The 22,218-nt window shown below is 47.6% G+C and overlaps 1 protein-coding gene across 1 annotated transcript in view; it reads left to right on the top strand.

Annotated features, from left to right (window-relative positions):
- The window catches only part of PKD1L1 (polycystin 1 like 1, transient receptor potential channel interacting), a 1,386,277-nt gene that overhangs the window by 817,523 nt on the left and 546,536 nt on the right, over window positions 1–22,218 (top strand). The window contains exons 35-37 of the mRNA XM_085607392.1: window positions 19,483–19,725; window positions 20,666–20,779; window positions 20,982–21,139. Of these exons, the coding sequence (XP_085463518.1) occupies window positions 19,483–19,725; window positions 20,666–20,779; window positions 20,982–21,139 (515 nt within the window). The remainder of the gene's footprint in view (window positions 1–19,482; window positions 19,726–20,665; window positions 20,780–20,981; window positions 21,140–22,218) is intronic.

Raw genomic sequence — 22,218 nt, 5'->3', positions numbered from 1 at the left:
ACCACTTTAGGAAAATATTGCGCAGGGAATCAGGACCTCACTAGCACCACCTGTACTAGGGAGAAAACAACCACCTAAGTATCACAATACCTGTAGGGGTCTAAGCACATAAACACATGATGCATAACATTCAGAGGTGTAAAGCAAAGCACATGACGCATAAACACATTCAGAGGTGCAGGAAAGGTACAATAGCGCAAAAACTTACAGTAGCCACCACTGTGGCAGTCCCTAGGCCAACTGGCCGTGAAGGGGCAAGGACGCCCGGTGTCCCAGTAAGGTTAGGGGACGACTGCGCAGGGGGGGCAATCCAAAACGCAGAGTCAAGGCAAGACTGCGCACGCAGTCGGCGCAAAGCGCAACGGGCCCCCAACCTAAACGTTGCAGCTGCCCACTAAGTGCTGGGCAGCTGTGGAACTGAACTGGGGCACCACTGGGCCTTGAACACCAGGATTGCAGTCACGTGGGGCCTCTCGGGGCTCTCTGATACGAACAGTGCGCCTTTTTGGAGCCTTCTAGGCTCTTTCAATACTGTGCCCCTCCGTTGGAGCCTCGGGGCTCAAAACAACAACAAAAGCCCCCTAGAGCCTCTGTGGCTCTGTAAACTAATGTGGGGCAAGGTGGGAGTGGCCCGCTGCCATCTGGGGCCACTCAAACGCTGAAGAAATGCCCCGGTAACGTTGGAGCGCTCTGGGCGCTCTGACCAATCACTGCTTCGTTGGAGCCTCGTGGGCTCGAGTACACGTTGGGGCGGCCCGCTGCCTTCCGGGGCCGCCCGACACCTGCACTGCCCCGGTGCCTGCCGGTGGAGCCCTCTCGGGGCTCAAGAAACTACTGAACTGCCCCCTACAGCATTGGAGCCTCGCAGGCTCTCGCTCACACAGGCCCCCCCCTCAGCCCCACGGGGACTCTTACACCCACGGACGCCTCACCTGGCTTCCAGGATGCTCCCGCGGCCGCGTCGGGCTTCTGGGCAGCGGCCGGCACGGGACGGACACGGAGCCTGCACGGCTCCGTCGGCTCAGCTCTCGCGGTCTCCTCTCGCTCGCCGGAGCACGGGGTGGGCTCCCGTAGACTTCCGGCATCCGGCCGAGGCCCCGCCCACGTCACCACGAACTCTGCCTGACTTCCTGTCGTCCGGAGCCGGGCTGCAGCGGTGACTTTTGGATCGCGGTGATGTGGGGTGGGCACCCGCTAGGGGGGCGAGAATCCAAACGCGGCAAAGTCCCTGGCGGGGTGGGCACCCGCTAGGGATATTAATTTTCAATAAAGCGGGGTGGGCACCCGCTAACACGCTCGGCAATGTCCCTGGCAGGGTGGGCACCTGCCAGTGGACGTCGGAATCGGCAAAGACAGGGCAAACGCCGGGTGGGCACCGCTTCCAAAAATAAAGCGCTCCTAGCGCTATGAAGCCAATGAAAGCGCTCCCAGGCGCTTAGGGACACCCATAAAGCGCTCCCAGCGCTATGAGGGAAAGAAAAGCACTTCCCGGTGCTTTAGGGGGACAATAAAGCGCTCCCAGCGCTTTAAGTAGGATCCAAGCAAAGTCCAGCAAAGTTTTAGGAAGGTAGGCAGGGGGACAAGGCTGGGCCAGGGGCCAGCTCACTGGGCCCTCCAGGGCAGGAAGGCAGTCCCAAGTGGCGGTTCCTCCTGGCCTCCAGCAGCAGCAGCCCCCCTCAGGATCCTGGAAGTGAACACTTTCTGTGGGGACACAGCCCCATTTTTATACAGGCAAACCCTTTGTTCTGGGTTCAGGGTGAGGGGGAAAACCAGTCGCAGCTGGTTGGGGAGCACCCTTGATGTGCTCAGCCCCTCACTCTATTCACTGGCAGGGCTAGGGTCGTCAGTCGCACCACAGGGGGCGGGGCCAGCATTGTGTGTGGAAAACCCTGTCCTATTCAGGACCCAGGTGTACTCCTCCCACCCATCTAGCTGCTGATCTCCCCATTCACCACTGGGTGACTCATCCTGACTCTGGGGAATCCCTAGCCCATCACATGACACGACCAGCCAATCACGCGACAGACACACTGCACACAGAAGTGCCCACTTCTAGAAGTGGCACTTCCACACTAGGTACATGCACGCCGCACACATCATCGCGCAGCATTCACTCCCACGAGTCCGCACATACCAAACTCGGGCCTGCACACCCCACGCATCAGGAACTACTAAGGACACATACATTCCCCATGCATTCCTATGGGAGGGCAGGCCGATCTCACCACATGCACTCAGAGCACGCACGCACTTTACCCTGGGACACAGGGAAAGTGCACAGAGACCAAACAATTACCACACCAAGTCACCTAAAAAAGCAAAAAAAAAGTTCAGGGGTGAACCTGCCAGAAGGGCCAAGTCCAACACAACCCCCTTCCAGCCAAAACGCAGGGCAGACCGATCACCACCGTGATGGACTTCCCTGCTTGGGGCGATAGAACACGGACGCGGGCCCGCAACTGCATGGACACCCTCCGGTTCTACGCCACGGTGAACCCATGGAATTCTTTTTAACACCACTGTCTGGACCAACTGGGCTACCCCACTGGTACTCCCAAGCTGTCCGCGGCCAAGACCAGGCCCTAGGCCACCCAGGTGCCACCGGTCTTTGCCTAACCATAGAGTGGGGGGTAGTAACCCCTGGCACATAGCGGCCATTCTCCACTCTACCCCTCATCAGGGCAGTTCTAAACTGCCACTGGTCCTCCAGCCTAGGGTCTGTACCCTCAAGCTGACCAAAAGTCATGGGTGAGGCTCTCCTCCCCCTACCTCTTCTTCTGGGGTTCCGCCCTCTCTTCCTCTGACAGGCGACCCCGTAACGCAATTCACCTACCAGCTCAGGACCCCTCCCTGAGAACTGGTCTCCCAACCTAGGGTTTAACCCCTCAGGTTGCCCTGGGGTCAGAGGTGGGCTCTCCCACCCTCTGCACCCCCTTCCAGAGTCCTGCTCCCTACCAACTGGGGCGGTACCTCTGGAAGAAGAACCGGTCAGGACACTGGTTACAGTCGTCCTACCCTTCAGGTCAGGCTGATCCTGAACCTGGCCTCCCAACCTCGGGTCTAGAACCTTTGGGGGAATACTTGCCTGGCACTCCAGGACTTCGGGGGACTTGCACACCATCCCCCCAAGAGGAACATATGCCTCGTATGTTGCATGACAGTCTGCCTGGCGCAGATCTCCCGTCCCCTGTCCACCTGACAGTGCGCGAAGATCCCCCAGGACAGACGTGTGGTCACCATGGTCACCTCGAGGAGACTCAGCCCTCCCGGCTGGTCCCTGACCCACTGGCTCCTCCACCGGGGAACACCGCCCCATGCCACTCCTCTCGCTGGACTTCTGTACCCTCCCTACTGGAGCGGTACTGCCAGACATCAGAACCACTGGAGCTTTATTTACAGACGCTCCAGGTCCTCCATACACTAGGTGATCCCCCTCAAATGGACTAACAGGACAGCCTAGGTCCCAGACTTGGTGTTCCCTCATGAAACCATCCAAGTCATGAGGCAGGGTTTCGTGCGTCTGGGGACCCTCGGTCACCCACTTACTCCCGCTCCACTGAGCCAGGCCGTAAGCCCCTACACCCTCCTCGCTATCCGGGGACCTAGCTGGGCTACACTGAGCCTCCTCCACCACGCTGGGCTGGAGGATCTCTGAACCACTACTGTTGGAATCACTCTCCCATTCCTCATCAGAACTTGGGACCCCTTCCCATCGGTCTGCTCTTTTTGCAAGGTCCCAAGCATCCAAATCGTAATATCCCAACAGGTGTTGGCGCAACCCGGGGTAAAAACTACTGAGTAGCTGCTCTTTGATAACCAGAGCATACAGTCCTTCAAAATCCCGTTTCGTGTTTACTCTTACCCAATCATCCAGTGCATCCTCGCATTCACCCACAAACGTGTCCCAAGACTGGTGAGACAGCTTCCTGCTGCCCCTGAATTTCAACCTATACTCCTCTTCTTGGGAAACAGGTACCAGACTGGGTAAACTGGGAATGGGACTTCCTGCACTGGACTTTATCTCGCTGTCACCACTGGACTCAACCCTCCCTGGGGAGCCCAGACAACTACAACTGCGCTCAGGGGACAACTTACCCTCCAGAGCTAATTTCTCTGTGGCAAAGGCCCGCTCAGCCTCCGCCATCTGTTTCTGAGCTAAGACCCTCTCGGTCTCCAGCTTGGCATGCTCTATCCTGAGCTTCTCCATGGCCAGCTGATGCTCCCTTTCTTCCCTCCTATCTACCCACTCCTCTGGGGACAGGGAAAGGGATGGGGTGCTGCTCCTGACACTGGACCCAGCAAGGGACTCCCTATCTATGGGGTCTCCACTATCTACTGGCGTCCCTGTCAGGTTACTTTCTCCCTCCTCTTCTAAATCTTCAGGGCTCCCTACAGACCCACCACCCTCCTGGTGTGAGGCCCGGGCCCTTATCCTACTGCGCTCAAGACCCCATTGACCCTTTTGCCATAGGATCAGGCTGCTTCTAAGTTAGGACTGAGAGTCTGACTCATCCACCCCTATGTCTCTCTCTTCACAGAACCTTACCAACTCCAACATACTGTACCCAAACAGATCACAGAAATCAAAAGCTGGCTCCATTTTGGCGGACGTTCTTGAGAAAAGATCACACAGGGAACCTAGGGGTCTGAGCTTAACACAGGAGTACACAATTCGCAAAGGATTCAGCAAGCTCTCTATCCCAGAGAACTCACACTCACTTGCCTAGTGCCACACACCACTCATCCACACCCAACCCTCCCCTCGGACTGGTAAGGCAGTTTCTACCACCCCTGATTCCTCAACCTGACCACCACGTGACACAGGTACCAACTCTGGGCGCAGGGCGGGGGACAAATGTACTGGACACTATTACGCTGCCACCACTGGATCCCACCCTCTGGTGAATCCAGAAACACAATGCACTTGGGGGGGATGATCTACCCTCCCGAGCTAGGGACACCTAACTCACAGTGCACAAAAAACACATTTCCAAAGAAATGACATTTAAAAGCAAACTTTAAAACAATAATCCCCATACCATGTGATTTATCTAAATGCAGAGTTTTGTAGTGCGGCCAGTTGCCGCTGCGGTACAGCGCAAACGCAAGTCCAAATCCCACCGCTGATCACCAATGTTAGAAATGGGATTTCCGGTTTGGCTAGGGCTTGCGCCAAAGCCAGACAGAAACCACCACTCTAGTCAGGGCTGGGGAGTTACACGCCAAAGATAACCCCTGCTCACCCCCTTGGTAGCTTGGCACGAGCAGACAGGCTTATCCCTGAGGCGATGTGTAAAGCGTTTGCGCGCGCACCCAGCAACAACACCCAAGGCCCACCACAAAGGAAACTCCACACAAGGTATTCTATAAAAATAGCCTTTGTATTATACACAACACATTAGATAAAAACACACACTCTACAATGTGCCAGCAGGCACGGGCAGAATTTACAAGGGATTATATGTACAGGGGACAGGGCCACCTGGACCACTGTCAGGAATTAGCACTTTTTAGAACATGGGAATAATACTGTAGACCATAGCACTTACAATCACTGTAGCACTAAAATAGAACATGTAGCACCCAACCAGTAACTACTGGCGCAATACTGACCTCAGTGTCATCACACTAGCATCAGGTAAGTACCACCTACGCAACCCTAACCACTTTAGGAAAATATTGCGCAGGGAATCAGGACCTCACTAGCACCACCTGTACTAGGGAGAAAACAACCACCTAAGTATCACAATACCTGTAGGGGTCTAAGCACATAAACACATGATGCATAACATTCAGAGGTGTAAAGCAAAGCACATGACGCATAAACACATTCAGAGGTGCAGGAAAGGTACAATAGCGCAAAAACTTACAGTAGCCACCACTGTGGCAGTCCCTAGGCCAACTGGCCGTGAAGGGGCAAGGACGCCCGGTGTCCCAGTAAGGTTAGGGGACGACTGCGCAGGGGGGGCAATCCAAAACGCAGAGTCAAGGCAAGACTGCGCACGCAGTCGGCGCAAAGCGCAACGGGCCCCCAACCTAAACGTTGCAGCTGCCCACTAAGTGCTGGGCAGCTGTGGAACTGAACTGGGGCACCACTGGGCCTTGAACACCAGGATTGCAGTCACGTGGGGCCTCTCGGGGCTCTCTGATACGAACAGTGCGCCTTTTTGGAGCCTTCTAGGCTCTTTCAATACTGTGCCCCTCCGTTGGAGCCTCGGGGCTCAAAACAACAACAAAAGCCCCCTAGAGCCTCTGTGGCTCTGTAAACTAATGTGGGGCAAGGTGGGAGTGGCCCGCTGCCATCTGGGGCCACTCAAACGCTGAAGAAATGCCCCGGTAACGTTGGAGCGCTCTGGGCGCTCTGAGCAATCACTGCTTCGTTGGAGCTTCGTGGGCTCGAGTACACGTTGGGGCGGCCCGCTGCCTTCCGGGGCCGCCCGACACCTGCACTGCCCCGGTGCCTGCCGGTGGAGCCCTCTCGGGGCTCAAGAAACTACTGAACTGCCCCCTACAGCACTGGAGCCTCGCAGGCTCTCGCTCACACAGGCCCCCCCCTCAGCCCCACGGTGACTCTTACACCCACGGACGCCTCACCTGGCTTCCAGGATGCTCCCGCGGCCGCGTCGGGCTTCTGGGCAGCGGCCGGCACGGGACGGACACGGAGCCTGCACGGCTCCGTCGGCTCAGCTCTCGCGGTCTCCTCTCGCTCGCCGGAGCACGGGGTGGGCTCCCGTAGACTTCCGGCCTCCGGCCGAGGCCCCGCCCACGTCACCACGAACTCTGCCTGACTTCCTGTCGTCCGGAGCCGGGCTGCAGCGGTGACTTTTGGATCGCGGTGATGTGGGGTGGGCACCCGCTAGGGGGGCGAGAATCCAAACGCGGCAAAGTCTCTGGCGGGGTGGGCACCCGCTAGGGATATTAATTTTCAATAAAGCGGGGTGGGCACCCGCTAACACGCTCGGCAATGTCCCTGGCAGGGTGGGCACCTGCCAGTGGACGTCGGAATCGGCAAAGACAGGGCAAACGCCGGGTGGGCACCGGCTTCCAAAAATAAAGCGCTCCTAGCGCTATGAAGCCAATGAAAGCGCTCCCAGGCGCTTAGGGACACCCATAAAGCGCTCCCAGCGCTATGAGGGAAAGAAAAGCACTTCCCGGTGCTTTAGGGGGACAATAAAGCGCTCCCAGCGCTTTAAGTAGGATCCAAGCAAAGTCCAGCAAAGTTTTAGGAAGGTAGGCAGGGGGACAAGGCTGGGCCAGGGGCCAGCTCACTGGGCCCTCCAGGGCAGGAAGGCAGTCCCAAGTGGCGGTTCCTCCTGGCCTCCAGCAGCAGCAGCCCCCCTCAGGATCCTGGAAGTGAACACTTTCTGTGGGGACACAGCCCCATTTTTATACAGGCAAACCCTTTGTTCTGGGTTCAGGGTGAGGGGGAAAACCAGTCGCAGCTGGTTGGGGAGCACCCTTGATGTGCTCAGCCCCTCACTCTATTCACTGGCAGGGCTAGGGTCGTCAGTCGCACCACAGGGGGCGGGGCCAGCATTGTGTGTGGAAAACCCTGTCCTATTCAGGACCCAGGTGTACTCCTCCCACCCATCTAGCTGCTGATCTCCCCATTCACCACTGGGTGACTCATCCTGACTCTGGGGAATCCCTAGCCCGTCACATGACACGACCAGCCAATCACGCGACAGACACACTGCACACAGAAGTGCCCACTTCTAGAAGTGGCACTTCCACACTAGGTACATGCACGCTGCACACATCATCGCGCAGCATTCACTCCCACGAGTCCGCACATACCAAACTCGGGCCTGCACACCCCACGCATCAGGAACTACTAAGGACACATACATTCCCCATGCATTCCTATGGGAGGGCAGGCCGATCTCACCACATGCACTCAGAGCACGCACGCACTTTACCCTGGGACACAGGGAAAGTGCGCAGAGACCAAACAATTACCACACCAAGTCACCTAAAAAAGCAAAAAAAAAGTAAAGGGGTGAACCTGCCAGAAGGGCCAAGTCCAACACAGGGTATAACTGTGGTGGATTACCCCATGATTCTTTATGAACCTGTCAATGTCCCATGAAATAAAGTGTACGTTATTTGTCTTTTACAAGTTCTTGAGAAACTCCTTCCCTTTTGAAAATTTCCTTTAAAAACTTTATAGTCACTCAATTATTGACATCAGTCATGATTTTGAGCTCTTGTAGTAAACAGACACTTGGCATACCTCATATTTTGAGGTAGGGCATAACATGGGTCCAATAAAAACAATCTGAACATAATATCCCCCAACTTTTCCTTAGGAGTAACATCCCCCACATTTCCTTAGGTGTTCATTTTTGTTGTCATGGGTACTATATGTAAAATTTGCCTCATTTCTTTCTGCTTCCACTCAACACATTTGACTGTCCAACTGTCCATGTCGTAGTCCGTTCACCTCCCACAAACACAGGAAGGACCGAGGCACCGACGGAGAGGGCGGGGTCTCACTTACCTGAGTTGGATACCGGGTGAGGTGAGGTCTGACGCTCCCACAAGTAAGGAGTGAAATACACCCTACTTGCCGTGAGGTCGATAGGTACCAGGTTGTATTGTTGGACAACTTGTCACTTTTTCTTTTCTTTTTTAATCACTTGCAGTAGCAATTATGTATTGGTCCTGAAGAAAGCCGGGAACACAATCCCTTCTGGCTGAAACTAGTCGACCCCTATATGACGCAACCTATTAGTTGAAAGTTGCCGCTACACGCTTTTTAAATAGGATTGGTACAGAGATATTCATTAAACATAGTTTCTCTTTTCCAACTCCTTTTTTAGATTTTCACTTGCACTGCACTTACTACACATAGCATCCATCAATAGAAATACATATGGCCGCTCTTGGTCGATTTCTCTCTTCAACTTGTACTCTACTCTAATCTTGGCTACTACATCTGCCTCTTTGATTAGAGGAGTAGTAACAAGATAGAAGGATGACCAAGTGATGACACTGGCCTCCCTTGGCAGTTGATGGAAATCCGAATCTAGAGTTCAATGTTCTATCTCTATCAGTAAGACCTAGATCAGTTGATCTCAGTAACACTCCATTGGTTGTTTCTTTTCTGTTCTAGCTTCCTTATGTTTAGTTCCTCTTTTTGCACGACCACCAGTTCACTATTGTTTTTCATATGTAAGGATATAGGGGATTTGAACTGTTGTTTTGGTCATTAAACTTTTCCCTTAGACCCTTTTCCCACTGGGAGTTAATGTTGATGTAGTCCGTTCCAGGCCATTACATTATTTCTTGATTTGCTTCTTTGTTAACGTTTAGCCTAGAGGATCCTAGATCGGCCAGAGGCAACAGGTTGCTCTGTACTGTGTTGGAGCTACCATCCGCTCATCATTATGTTCCCTTGTACGCCTAGGTCCTCTTTTTGTCAATAGGCTCCTAGTGAGCTTTCAGCGGTTCCACCCAGTTTGACTTTTAGGTATAACTGATGGAATAATATTGTCCTACATAAGACTGTCTTGCCATAAATCCATCAATTTACTAGTCAAGCCCCGTAGGTTTTCTAAACTTGTTTTTCCAGTTTCATAGCCTAAATATGTAATTGTGAAGCCACTGAGCAAAAAGAATGGTGGAAACAGTAAATGTTCACCCTCTCGTCCTACAATTTCAAGGAAAATCTATAATACCACAGAAAGACTGAAGGAAAATGTTTTTTAGTCACAAATTGGTCCTTTTTGAATCTTAAGCGTTTCAATGCATATTCTGCTCTCCTCTCATATCCCATCCTTGCTCTCTTTTTGTGTCTCATCACCCTTCTAACTCCTCTGCCGCCTCCTTGTGTGTCCCTTCCCCTTTAAGATGATTTCTTTTAAGTGCTTTCTTCGTGCATGTTTCTTTTTCCTTAACTCCTTTTAACCAGCCTTTCTCCTAGCCCAAGGGCTGCAGTGTAATCTGAGAATCATTTTGAAATGGCTTTAGTTGATTTTCTTTTCCGATGCATAAATGGACAAGATAAAGCAAGTACTATGGATTAAGACAAAGAATATAACTTGTTTGCACTGAGAATACCATTCAAGATAATTATTTTGACAAACAAAGGAAGAATATCCATCAAAATAAATGCACAGTGCTACTCTTCGATTACTTTTATTCAGACCTGTTCATTATTGCAGCCACAGTGTGTCAGCTGTTCTCAGTGCTGCAGTTTTCACTTCTTCTGCTGGCAACGCAAATGGTAGCATGTAAGCAGTATGTAGACATTTCCTCCCCGGTCCTGTGTTTGGCGATTGCTCATCTGAAACTTCTCACCTACAGGCCTCAAGAGTCAACCCATGCATTGAGCAGCACTGGGACATCACAAATGCTGCTCAAACGCTACGACAGCCAGGTCGTCCACTCTGCCCCCCACAACACATGTGGAGGGCAGGGGAGATGTTTTCCATCCTTGGCAGTGGTGATCTCTGCCTAGGGGCAGAGGGATAGAAGGGGGAAAAGGTGTAGCAGGATTTGCAAAAAAAAAACCCTGCCTGGAGCCAATCAAGCATGCCAAGCTCTGCCACAGAGCAGCACTAAAGGGTTGCGCCTGGACCAGAGGAGGTGCCACTCTGACAAGGAGACATAAAGATGTTGCTAAATGGTTAATCAAACACATCCCATTGTCAAAGTGAGATGGCGCCCTGAATTTTAGTATACAGTGAAGTGAATACTGTAACAGGATGTACTAACCTTCTGTGTATAATCCTAGATAAAGCACTCCGTTACCTCGCGGTCTAGTCAGAATGATTAAAAACAGTCAAATAAATAAATTGGACTCGCTGCATCTTCACGTGATAAAAGTTGCCACTGCATATTTTCCATCTTTAATTTAATGAAAAGCATCTGTCAAAAACCAGTAAAAACCTGGCTCATGCAAGGATCTTTGTTTTAGCTTACACTCTGGAGCAGTGCTGGCAGAGTTCCTACCGAACAGATGCATATACATTACATGTCAAAGTGTACTGCAGAGCAACACATGGATTCGTTCCAAGAATGTTTATTCGCAAAAGAGAAACCTATTGTTTGATCACAGTGTGCTGTTTGCATACATACTGAAATAACCCTCCTGCTGACCAGGGTTGTATATGCTCCTTAAGTGGAACTATACGTGTAGTGAACCACTAAGATGCCCTCGGGCAGGCTATCCCTTGGCTGCCCAGTATACTATTTTTTAAAGAAATTCAGAGGAACTTAAAGTAATTATTGGTATCAGAGAACGAGCGTCAAACATTTCTGCAGAGGACTACACACAAGGTATATTTAAGTATAGCAACGTTTTAAGGTTATTGGAGGAGTCCATATCAAAAGCACAAATTTTCTGGCTTAGGACTTAATTTACCTAGTTTGTTCATTCTAGGACTTGTAGTCTTGGTGTAGTTCAGTTTGATCATTTGGATTATCAAACCAGAAAACTGTGATTAATAAATAATGTATAGAATGTGAAAAGTTGCATCCTCTGGATAGGGATTCAGGTGATAAACGTAGAGAGTTTGGGGACGGCTGGCACAGAATTGGGGAGCGGGGACACGGGGGGGCGGGTGGGTGGAGGGTAGGAGGTGGTCACACTGTTAGAGTATGCACAGTGACATCACGTAGCATTAAGAAGGGGTTCACGGATGCAGGGCTTAATGTAATTAAGATGGGGGCATGCAGTATTCAGGCTGGTGTCACGCAGTATTCAGGAGGGCCTTGCGCTGTATTTGGAGGGGTTCACAATATTCAAGGGATTCACATAGTCTTTGGTGGGAATTTACATAGCACTGGGGGGGGTTGACACAATATTTAGGAGCAGTCGCGTCTTTCTTCTATATTATATTCCCCAATTAGTGCTCCTCCCTTCTCATTCACAGACTTCCTCGTGTGGTCCTCCTCCACCCTCGTCAACATCCTCTATCTTTCTATCTCACTGTTTAACTGGAGCTGTTTTCCTTCTTCGATCGGTCTCCTGAAGTGGAGCTCTTGAAATCCATTGCTGCGTTGGTCACACTCGGTCACTCACTGTATCTCTTGTACAGTGACGAGACAGTGACAGTATGACGCATCAACAAATCCTGACTCTAGACACTCTGAGTCCACCACCGCCCGTGCAGAGAGACCGTGTGGCATGTGACCGCTTCTTTTTAAAAGTCCCGCAGGGGCATTTTTCATGGGGTTGTTTCATTGCCCATCTCACTGTTCGAGTTCACGACCTGCATGAAACATTATCCTGTAGGTAGCTATGAACCCCCTGGGAGTAGCTATGTTCATGAATTATGGTCCTTGCCTTTTGTGTTCTATTGTCAACGAGCAGATAAGGAAGTCTTCCTTACAGGTGAGGATTGTGATTCAATGGTAGGACACTCCCTAGTCTGTAACCAAGTGAAACTACATGGTGCTTGCAACCTTTCGGCCCCTAATTTGGCTTGTTTTTTAAAAGGGACACCAGTTATTCCCACACTGACTCTGCTTTCTAACGGCAGTTATCTTATCCTGAATAACCACAACAGCTGCGGCTTATGGGCAGGCATCCTGTATATAGTAACAGTTTGACAACGTGTTACATGTTGCAGCAATGTTCTCTTCCCCCCCACACGGGATTGTAGATAGTTCGCTGTGGCCTTCCATTCCACCTTTGAAAACAGATTTCAATAAGCTAAGCAGACTAAAAGCGCTATTGTTTCAACTAGAAGTGTCTCTCACATCAGCTTGTGAGACCTTCGAATTGCAGGTGGCGAGAACCTCGAGTGAGATTCAGTCACTGCTAAACACAAATCTCCCCCTACATTTTGGAGAATTAGTTCACCAAATATTTGTTGCGTCTGATACGGAGGGCCTGGCTCACTTATTTAAACTTGTGGAATCCTGCCTTGTCACCTTCTTTCAGATTATTTTTGGAGTAATCCCAGCATTTATCCATTCAATTTTTTCCAGTGCCTTTGGAGGGTTTTCCCCTGCTCCACCTCTTGGTTTACGGCATACTTGTACTTCTACTGCTGCTCAGTAATGGCTGCTCGACCTCTGGTGCTGGCAAGCTGGGCCCAGTTGCAGCTGTACTGAGATTGGATGCAGCAGCTTTTTGATTTAATGCGATTGGAAGCTCTTAACATCGATTATTGGGTGACCTTCCGTTATGCCTACTTTACCTGCATGCAACCTGTGTTCTACTGCCTCCGGTGCCCTTTTCAACGGGCCCTGGATATCTGCCTCTCCAATATGTCACATGCTGCCCTGGATTATGAACTGTTGATGGGTCTGTTGCTGGCCCATGACCTGGACTGTTCCGTGGGTAGGCGCCTGGTGTGCGATCCTATACTTGGGCCAACAGCAAACTTGAACGCCTGTGCTCATGCACAGTGCCTCTTGGATAAGAGTTTCATCGAAGTTAAAGCAGGTTGCCCTGATATGCTCCTGACAGCCACTGGTTATGAGGAGCATGTGTGCTCAGTCGAATTGCTTAATTGGATGGCATACCTTTTTACTATTGACGGTTCAGACAACCTATTGGAGCTCATGGCATTCCACTTTTCCAGCACAATTTTTGGCTCTGAAGATACGCTGTGAATGGATATAATTTTGGATACCCCTTTGGCTTCCTGTGTGAAGGGACCGGGTCCCCAGCGCCACTCACTTTCTGGGGTCCGCCATATACACAGGTCCGGGGGAGCCGGGAGAGTCGCCAACCGACCCCAAAGGTCCTTTGCAACGGCGACGGAAAGGATAACCTCCCCCCCTTGTCCTCTACACGGAACAGACCGTCGCCATTGAGGGCGTGGTAAGGGGAGGGGCTAACCTCGGAAGCCCTGAGGACCCGGAAGAGAAAAGGGACGAGAGACGCCAGATCGAGGAGAGAGTGGACGGAAGGAATCGAGAAGCGGAAGAGAAGAAGACGTAGGATGTGAGGACGGAGAACGAGTCGGGACGAAGACCGAAGGCAACGAAAATCCCGAAGAGGACGAGAAGTGGTCCGAGGAGTGGTGGTCCCCACCGGAGGAGGCTGGAGAGCGGCCGCAACTCAGGAGAGTTACGGCGGAGCCTGTGAGTAACCCCGAGCGTGGGTGAACGGAGAGCGGGTGGCGGGAGGGACGTGGTATGAAGGGAGGGATTGTATGCCGACACTGAGAATTATTTAAGTAGGTCTGCACTCGCCAGGTATTCACCCTTTGAAAATTGACTTAGGAAAGTAGTAGTTGTAGGGAGGAGGAAGGCTCCAGAGGAGTAGCGGGCACTTCCAGTCACGTTTGCACACCCCAACCAACCCTCCAACCCCGATTCCCCTTCCTGTACCTCACTCGTGATCACTTTTTCCTTTGGCCCCCCCCCCCCCCTGACTTTTAGTGGAATTCACCTTCAAACACGGTGGTGCAGTGACGGTGGTCTAAAAACCGTGGCATATCTATTATGAGTATCTGACGGTTCCTTATTTTCCTCTCTCCTATGAGCCTCCGTGGGACAACCGTTGGTCCAGGAGAACAACCAGGGGACGGGACACCCGAAGACGAACCAGGAGTAGTCCGAAGGGAAGAACCATCAGCAGGAGGACCAGACAAAACAGAAGAGCCCGAGGGGACAGTCAACAACCCTATAAAAACTTCGAGTGGCCCAAATCCTGTTATTTCAACTAAAACCCGCCGAGTATCCCACTATATACAGCCTCCTCGTCTGATTATCCGACCTGCCCTCCCACACTTCCTTTATAGACTTTAAAATTCTACCAGGGATTTGAAAGGCTCTTTGGCCTCACATCGAGACGTTTTGCTTCTGCTTACCTCTGACTTTTGTTTTAGCCCGGAGCTAACGACCTGACCAAGGGGAGGGAGTCACATGGCCCATCGGGACAATGTTGTCTTCACTAAGTTAGCATGAGCATGCTGCAGAGTGCCCGCTGCTTTGCGCATGTTACTATAAGCCTTTATTTTTGCAACGGCCTCTATTGCCGTCTTTCACATGAGAGCCCAACACTGTGTTCACACTCTGCAGATTCCTGGGATTTTGCCTGAACATTGTGAGCAAGGTCGGACAACAATGCCTCTTGTTATTTTGTTCTGGCAAGACCTTGGCACCTAGAAAAAACATACCGATGCAGCTGTTGTTTGGGACAACGTACTTTGGCCTTATTGGGATACAGAAATAGGGAGCACACACTTGGAGAGCGACCTTTCCAGGGAGAAGATCAATACAGAACCTATGATGTTGATCTACTTTCTATAGGCTAAGGTATGGGGTCTGCAGACAAAGCCCAGAGATCTTCTAATATATAATAATACATCTTCTAAGCAATGGGCGGAAGTTTGGGCTACATTGTTTTTTCATGATGACATCTCCTTTCATGATTTATGGACTAGCTGCTATGCTGACTATATTTGTATTATGCATGTTCTGCCTGTTGTGGCAAGCATACTGCATATTAGAGCATGTTAGTTCAAATAAACATTTTAAACCTGTTTGTGTCTGTTGTGTTCTGGGGTGTCTAATCACTTGCTTCTCTGTGAGTGAGTAGGAGAGCAAGTCGTTCCTAGGCTCATGGGTCCTAAGGTTGTAAGATGACTCAGTCCCTATGCCCCTAGGTCCCATAATCCTACGCATAGTTCGGTTTTTGGGCAGAATCCCTGGAACACTTGTGGCTGTCAATAATGTATATATTATTCTTATACTGTATATGCACCATAGCGCCCCACCCGTGAACAAGACCTTACGGCTGAAAAGCGGTGTGTTTGTTTGCTTTGCTGCCACAAATGAACACCATCACGCTTGGGAGTATTGACATCTGTGCATTATTTGTGAATTGTATGGTTTGGAGATATATATATATATATATATATATATATATATATCTCCATATTACTCATCTCATACACACTCCCATAGGCCAGGATAGAGATGAAGCGGACCCAAAATTGCTGGTGCTGTTATTTTATTCTGTTATGTGCCCTGCACATAACACAATATATATATATATATATATATATATATATATATATATATATATATATATATATATATATATATATATATATATATATATATATATATATTTATACTTAACACACTGCTCATTATTCCTCTTTCATTATCTATAGATAGTCTTTGAGAGGTGAGGTTCTGGTTAGTGGCAGCCATGGCCCGTGCAGGTAGGGGCCATGTGGGGGGGGGGGGGAAGAGTTTGACAGACTATGACAAAGGAAAATTATTTGTTCAATTTTCCATCGTCATCATCTGTCAAAATCCCCCCCCCGGCCCTACCGCCCCACCGCTCTTACCATCACATCCGTGGCTGGTTAGTGGCTACTCCCAATGGGTGTTACTCATTTAACCCCTTCCATGCTCATGACGGAACGGTTCCGTCATGAGCCACGGTTGAGCTGTGCTCATGACGGAACCGTTCCGTCATGAGCCCGCCCGCGCTCGAACCCTTCAGCACCGCGGCGGAATTCGCCCAGCGCTGAAGGGGTTAATAAGTTAGCATTGCCGCCTGCTTCACGCCAGAGGCCTGAAGCTGTTGCTCCTCCTTCCATGGCCATCTCCTATTTCTGCTTACCAATGAATTTAGAATGGCCTCCAATGCAGCAACACACAAAGGAAAGTATGTGATGTGCTCTGCTGCCTGACTCCCACAGTGAACACTGCTCTGTGCTACAGGTGAGATTCCTGATTAACCAGACATCACAAGTCGATTTGTCTTGCACCGCGATTAACACATTACAGCACAACAGACTTTAAAAAGCAACACAATAGTGTCTGTCTACTTTGATACAATCTTACCAAAATATAGAGATGACACAACTAATTAAATAACTTTAAACACACACGTTAATTAAGATAATAGAATAATAGCAGTAAGGCAACAGTCCACCCATGGCAACACTGCCACCTCTCCAGTCAGTTTGTTTATCAATCATCCTCTGAGGAATGTTGCACAGCTTTATGGGATGTTCATTTGGACAAGTGCAGCACACAAGAAAGAGAGAGAAAACATCCCAAAGGGAGATTTACTAAGGTCAAGTGCTGCTGAATAAATCATCACTTGGGTCATTTTCATGCACACTTACCACTCAGAGTGCAGAAGAGTTGTCCAAGAAATAAGACCTCTCCCCAGTTGTCACATTGAATAACAAATTATAGTCTCCCCTGCAAAAAACAATGTTCATTCCAGCAGCATATTCAGAAACTGCATGAGTGCGGTAAGCAAGTGGATGGACTGCAATAGCCAAAAACTAAACTCTACAAAAACAGAAGTCATCCTGTTCTGCAATAACCCGTCTTTTTAGTCTCCAGACTGGTGGCCTTCCGAGTTAGGTTCTATGCCTTGAAAGTCAAAAATCTGGGGGTGATGATAGACCGGGTCTTTAAATGCAAAGACCAAGTAAGTAAGGTTACCTTAGCCTCCTTTCATGCTCTCAGAGTGATTAAGAAAATTGTAAATGTTTGCCTTTCGATCTTTTAAAAACAATAGTCATTGCATTCGTGTTAGCACAACTTGACTACTGTAATAGCCTGTATCTAGATCTGCCCAAGAGTTGCTAAAGAAATTACAAACTCTCCAGAACTCCTCTGCTCAGTTCCTCTTTAAGAGTCCAAAATTTCCAATGGCTAAAACACCCATTAGGCAACTTCACTGGCTCCCAGTCAGGGATCGCATCACTTTCAAAGCATTGTGCCTGGCCTATAAGACCAGGCACAATCCTACTTTAAAAAAAAAATCTCAGATGGTATATTCCTAGCAGAACTCTGCATTCCAGTTCCACAAGGTAACTAGTGGTCACAGCTTACAAATGCTCCTCCTAGGGCGGAAGCTTTCTCAGATCTACGGCTCTACACTGGAACAGTCTTTCTTATGAACTGAAAATAACATCATCTCTTTCCGCTTTTTGAAAACTTCTAAAAACATGGCTGTTCAATCAACCAAATTAGGATGATGAAATCCGAGTTAAACCTTACTTGATGTCACATTGCGTCAAGATGCCTACGGGCATTAGTTCCGCTTGATAATATCTTTCATTCATTCATTTGGAATATGTAGGTATAACACCCTGTTATGGTATACACTAAAACACAATCATCAGAAACTAATCAACATAATGGGACATTGTCACTCTAAATCTACAACCCCACAGTCACATTGTGTAAGAATATCTTCTTATTACAAGAACAAGATGAAAAATAAGCAATTCCATCCAGCAACTCAAAGCTGACAGAGATTCAAGTGTGTAATGCTTGCCCTGCTACTCTTTCAAGTCGGCATCCTTACAGGAAAATGCACATATCTTAGGAAATCTAAATGTAACCTTTTGCTCAATGTTTCCATCCTTGGGTTATCTACTGAAACAATCTCCAGTCCTTTTTGCTTCAGTGATTGCTTCAATGGTCTTTGTGTCCAGAGAGGCAGATATCACTCACATCAGTTTTAAAAAACTACCATTCACATTCTAATAGTAAACCTTATAAAGACCCTGCGTAGCTGAGAACCTACAGCCCTGCTCTTCAGCTCATGCTTAGCAGTAAGATTATGGAGAGGATAACAATAGTACAGCTGCTTTTGTGTTCTTAGAAAATATTCTTGCTGGACTGGGGCCACTCTGGGATAGAGTAATGTTCATGAGAATAAAATATATATCTCTACTCCCAATTTGGATTGAATCAATTCGATCAATGCACCATGTGTAACTTTACTGCAAGTATTGAAATGGAGTAATTTGTAATGTAACACGGGGAATTGTCTATGTAACACTTGGTAAATTTCCTGGCATGGTAGGCATATTATGTGGCAAATTATTGTATGATTTTTCTGGTCCAAGTGAGCAGTCTAATTCTTGCCTGAAGTGGAACATGCACTAGTGCAATGATGAGCATAATCTATGGCACAGTTATACTGGCACCATGATGAACTAATTCTGTGGCACAGTGATAGTATATTCCATGACATAGTTGGGTATTTCTGTTATACCATTTTTGCATTTTTTCAACAGTGTTGGAAATATTCTGTCACGGTGGACAGTAAAAAAGATAGGCATATATACCATCTGATCCATTTCTAATGGGTCATGTAACACATTACACGGTATTCCTGATTGGTATCCTACTTATGGAATAGTATAACTATGGGATCTTTTTCTGTTTTATCATTAACTCAGATGTGGCTTTTGGCACATTTTGTCACATTGGTGGTTAGAAGGTTAACATAATCACTTTAATTTTCACATATTGGAGATCAGCTCATTGAGATTTTTGCACTGTTCTATAGTAGTGGTGCAATGAAAAGGGATGACAGTTGCTTCCACCAACAATTTGGATAATGCCTCAAACCTTCACGTCACAACAGACTAACCCAAGGCCTAGTTCCATTCTTGATATAAATTAATCTTTCCACTGGAAGAGTGCATACGGAACCTAGACTCCTTGATAATTTTGTTTACATATATGACGCTATTCTTTGACACACCGATGGCATATTGATTAGATTGTTTGGTTTCATTTCAGAAATATGTGTCACTGAGTGACGAACTTCATTTCTATGCTAGTACAAAGGTGATGGAAATCCAGACCACCCTTCATCGCAGCTTCCAAAACATTGTCCATGGTGTGAATCACACGAGGTTTTACCTGCCAGATGCAGTAGACAAGCAAATCACTGATAAGACTGGATCAGGCAGCATGTGCTACATCAGCCAGATCATCAATTTCAGGAGGAGCCCATACTTCCCAAGGAAAACTCATGTCCAGGTACAAGATGCAAAAAAAAACTGGCGATCTCCTTATGTTCAAGTCTAAGCAGCATGATTTTACCATTCATAAGATCACAAACCCACCTTTCAGAGATAACATGTTGTGCCATTTCCTGTGGCATGGATATATAACATTCTGAACATATCACTTTCATAGATGTGAAAAACTGTAATATAAACTCAGTGCATTGTAGGCGTTGATTGTATGTATATTTATGCCAGTTTAGATAATGGCCTTTGCATGCTCCCTACGTGAAATAAAAATTATTTTAAATGTTTGGACTTGGTGCACCACCCATCAAATGATAAACCCCAATCCGGTGTACAGGATAACAATAATGAAAATGTATGCAGCAAATTTACATTTGTAAAATTTGATTAGAGAGTTTTAAAGGAGATTATGATGGATCTGTAGTTCCATGGACTTATGCATCCACCTCAGGGATCAGCCTTTAGCCTCATGGTAGTGGGTTCCTATGCTTTTCAGATCTATTGAGCATTTTCTCACTGTAAAGTTGATCAAATGCGTACCATTGAGTTGGGTAACAATAACAATAGTGCCACGTGATCCTTTGCAGGTAAATCTGTGATCTACAAAAGTGGGTCTAACATTTATTTTCATATTTTTTGACCTTTTTGAATACCTAAATGAGTGTTATGAGTGGACCTATGAATCCAGTCATACAAAACCTGAATTAGTATCACCTTTTCTACATCGAAAAAGTAGGAGAAACAAAGGCACAAATCCATATCCTTTTTGGTAGAATACCTTTTTGTGCTTTCTTTTATGCTCATCATGGCTCATGTTAGTTTATGGAACTCAAAAAGGCATGTTTATGGTAAAAAATATATTTGTTGCTTAACTGATACTAGTTTAATACTGTTCATGGAATAACCAGAACATAAATAATCTGCGTATGAATGTTATTTTTTCAAAGATTGTTGGAGACATGGTGGATCTCAGTTTCTATAACTGCACGAGCAAAAGGAAGATTAATGTGCGTGGTCTTAGGTCACCAATAAAGATAGACTTTGAAGTGAAGAACCACAACGTAAGTACACAAGTGTCCTATTACATCGGAATGACAACCTTGCACATTTGATGACTCACAAGTGTAATAATGTGGGCTCAGAAACACACATCAATGAAAAATATATCAAAAGCATGTAATTAGTTTGTGACTGCAAGGTTGATTCTGTCTGTTAAATACTTAGGTGAAGAATGTTGTTAGTGGTCTTTTATTTGTTTTACAGACAACAAACCCAAACTATACCTTGCATTCACTGATTCGTGATAAAGTGAACTTTCACCACTTTATTGCATTGCCAGAGAACAAGCAGGAGGCTTTGCAAATAACGGTGGAGTTTTCAAAGCCTCATACCAAGGCATTCCCTATAATGCTGCTTGCTCGGTAAGTATCATTCCTTGGAAATGTTACATAATTTTGTACAAAATGAGGCACTTTGGTATTGCATGTAGAGAATGCCACAATAGGCAAATACATTTGATCTTTCATGGCCTATGTATAGGTGCAGAGGAATTAAAGCAATTGTCTTTCCACAAATTTGCTTCACGTACATAATACATAATTTGCAGATAGCGTAAATACTGCTAATAAATCTTTAATGTTTTTTCAATTTCAAATATAAAGGTACATAACTAATTATGTATAGTATGGCTCTAAAGGGCCAAAAGGTCACCAGAAAGCTGATTTAGGGGTGCTATTTCTGTGAAAACAGATACTATCCATATGCGAATGCCAACATACAACCTGTTCTGACCACAAACAACTTCTATTTCTTACTACAGTTAATAATTGTTTAAGATAGAGATGGATGTTTCATCTTTGGCTCTTAGTAGCTTTTCACTTTGCTATATCAAATAATGCTTTATCATGATGTATATACTTCAACAATAGTATATCCCTGCTCTTCTCCCCTCCTTCCCCTATTTTGGTATGAGTGACTGTTCAGTTAAGAATGTTGGAGCTTGAATGGTTTACCTTAGATACGTGTTGCCTGAGGTGGAGAGCCTTGAAGATGAAATAAAGCTTACAGTAAAGTTGAAGGCTTTGAGTAATTATTTTGCTGGTCATGAGATTTTGCTGGGAAGGGGACAGCATTTTCATCTTCACCCCTTGCTGTTATCCTCCGCATCATATTACTATACTTCAAAATCTACCTTTAAAAGAAACTTTAAAAGAAAGGGAGTACTGCATGAATAAAAGTGTCATTTTACGCAACCTTTTTACAACAACACTGAACAGATAAAATCTTCCAGTTACTCAACTCAGGATTGCTGTGGGTGAAGAAATAGCAAAGTTCCAGTGAGATGTCTGTGAGCCGGTATGTAGGAGAACACACGCCTCTCTGTGGGACTCAGCACACAGTCAATGCCCCTACGATTTCTTTGTAGAGGTTAACAGGTGATACCATACTTGATAACGCCTTACTGGAGAAAATATATCTTCAAGCTCTTCCTCCTCGGTGC

This window comes from Triturus cristatus, chromosome 5_2 (genome assembly GCF_964204655.1).
Source record: "Triturus cristatus chromosome 5_2, aTriCri1.1, whole genome shotgun sequence".
Lineage (NCBI taxonomy): Eukaryota > Metazoa > Chordata > Amphibia > Caudata > Salamandridae > Triturus > Triturus cristatus.
Note: the sequence above shows the minus strand (reverse complement) of the source record. Positions and strands in the feature narration are given on the sequence as shown.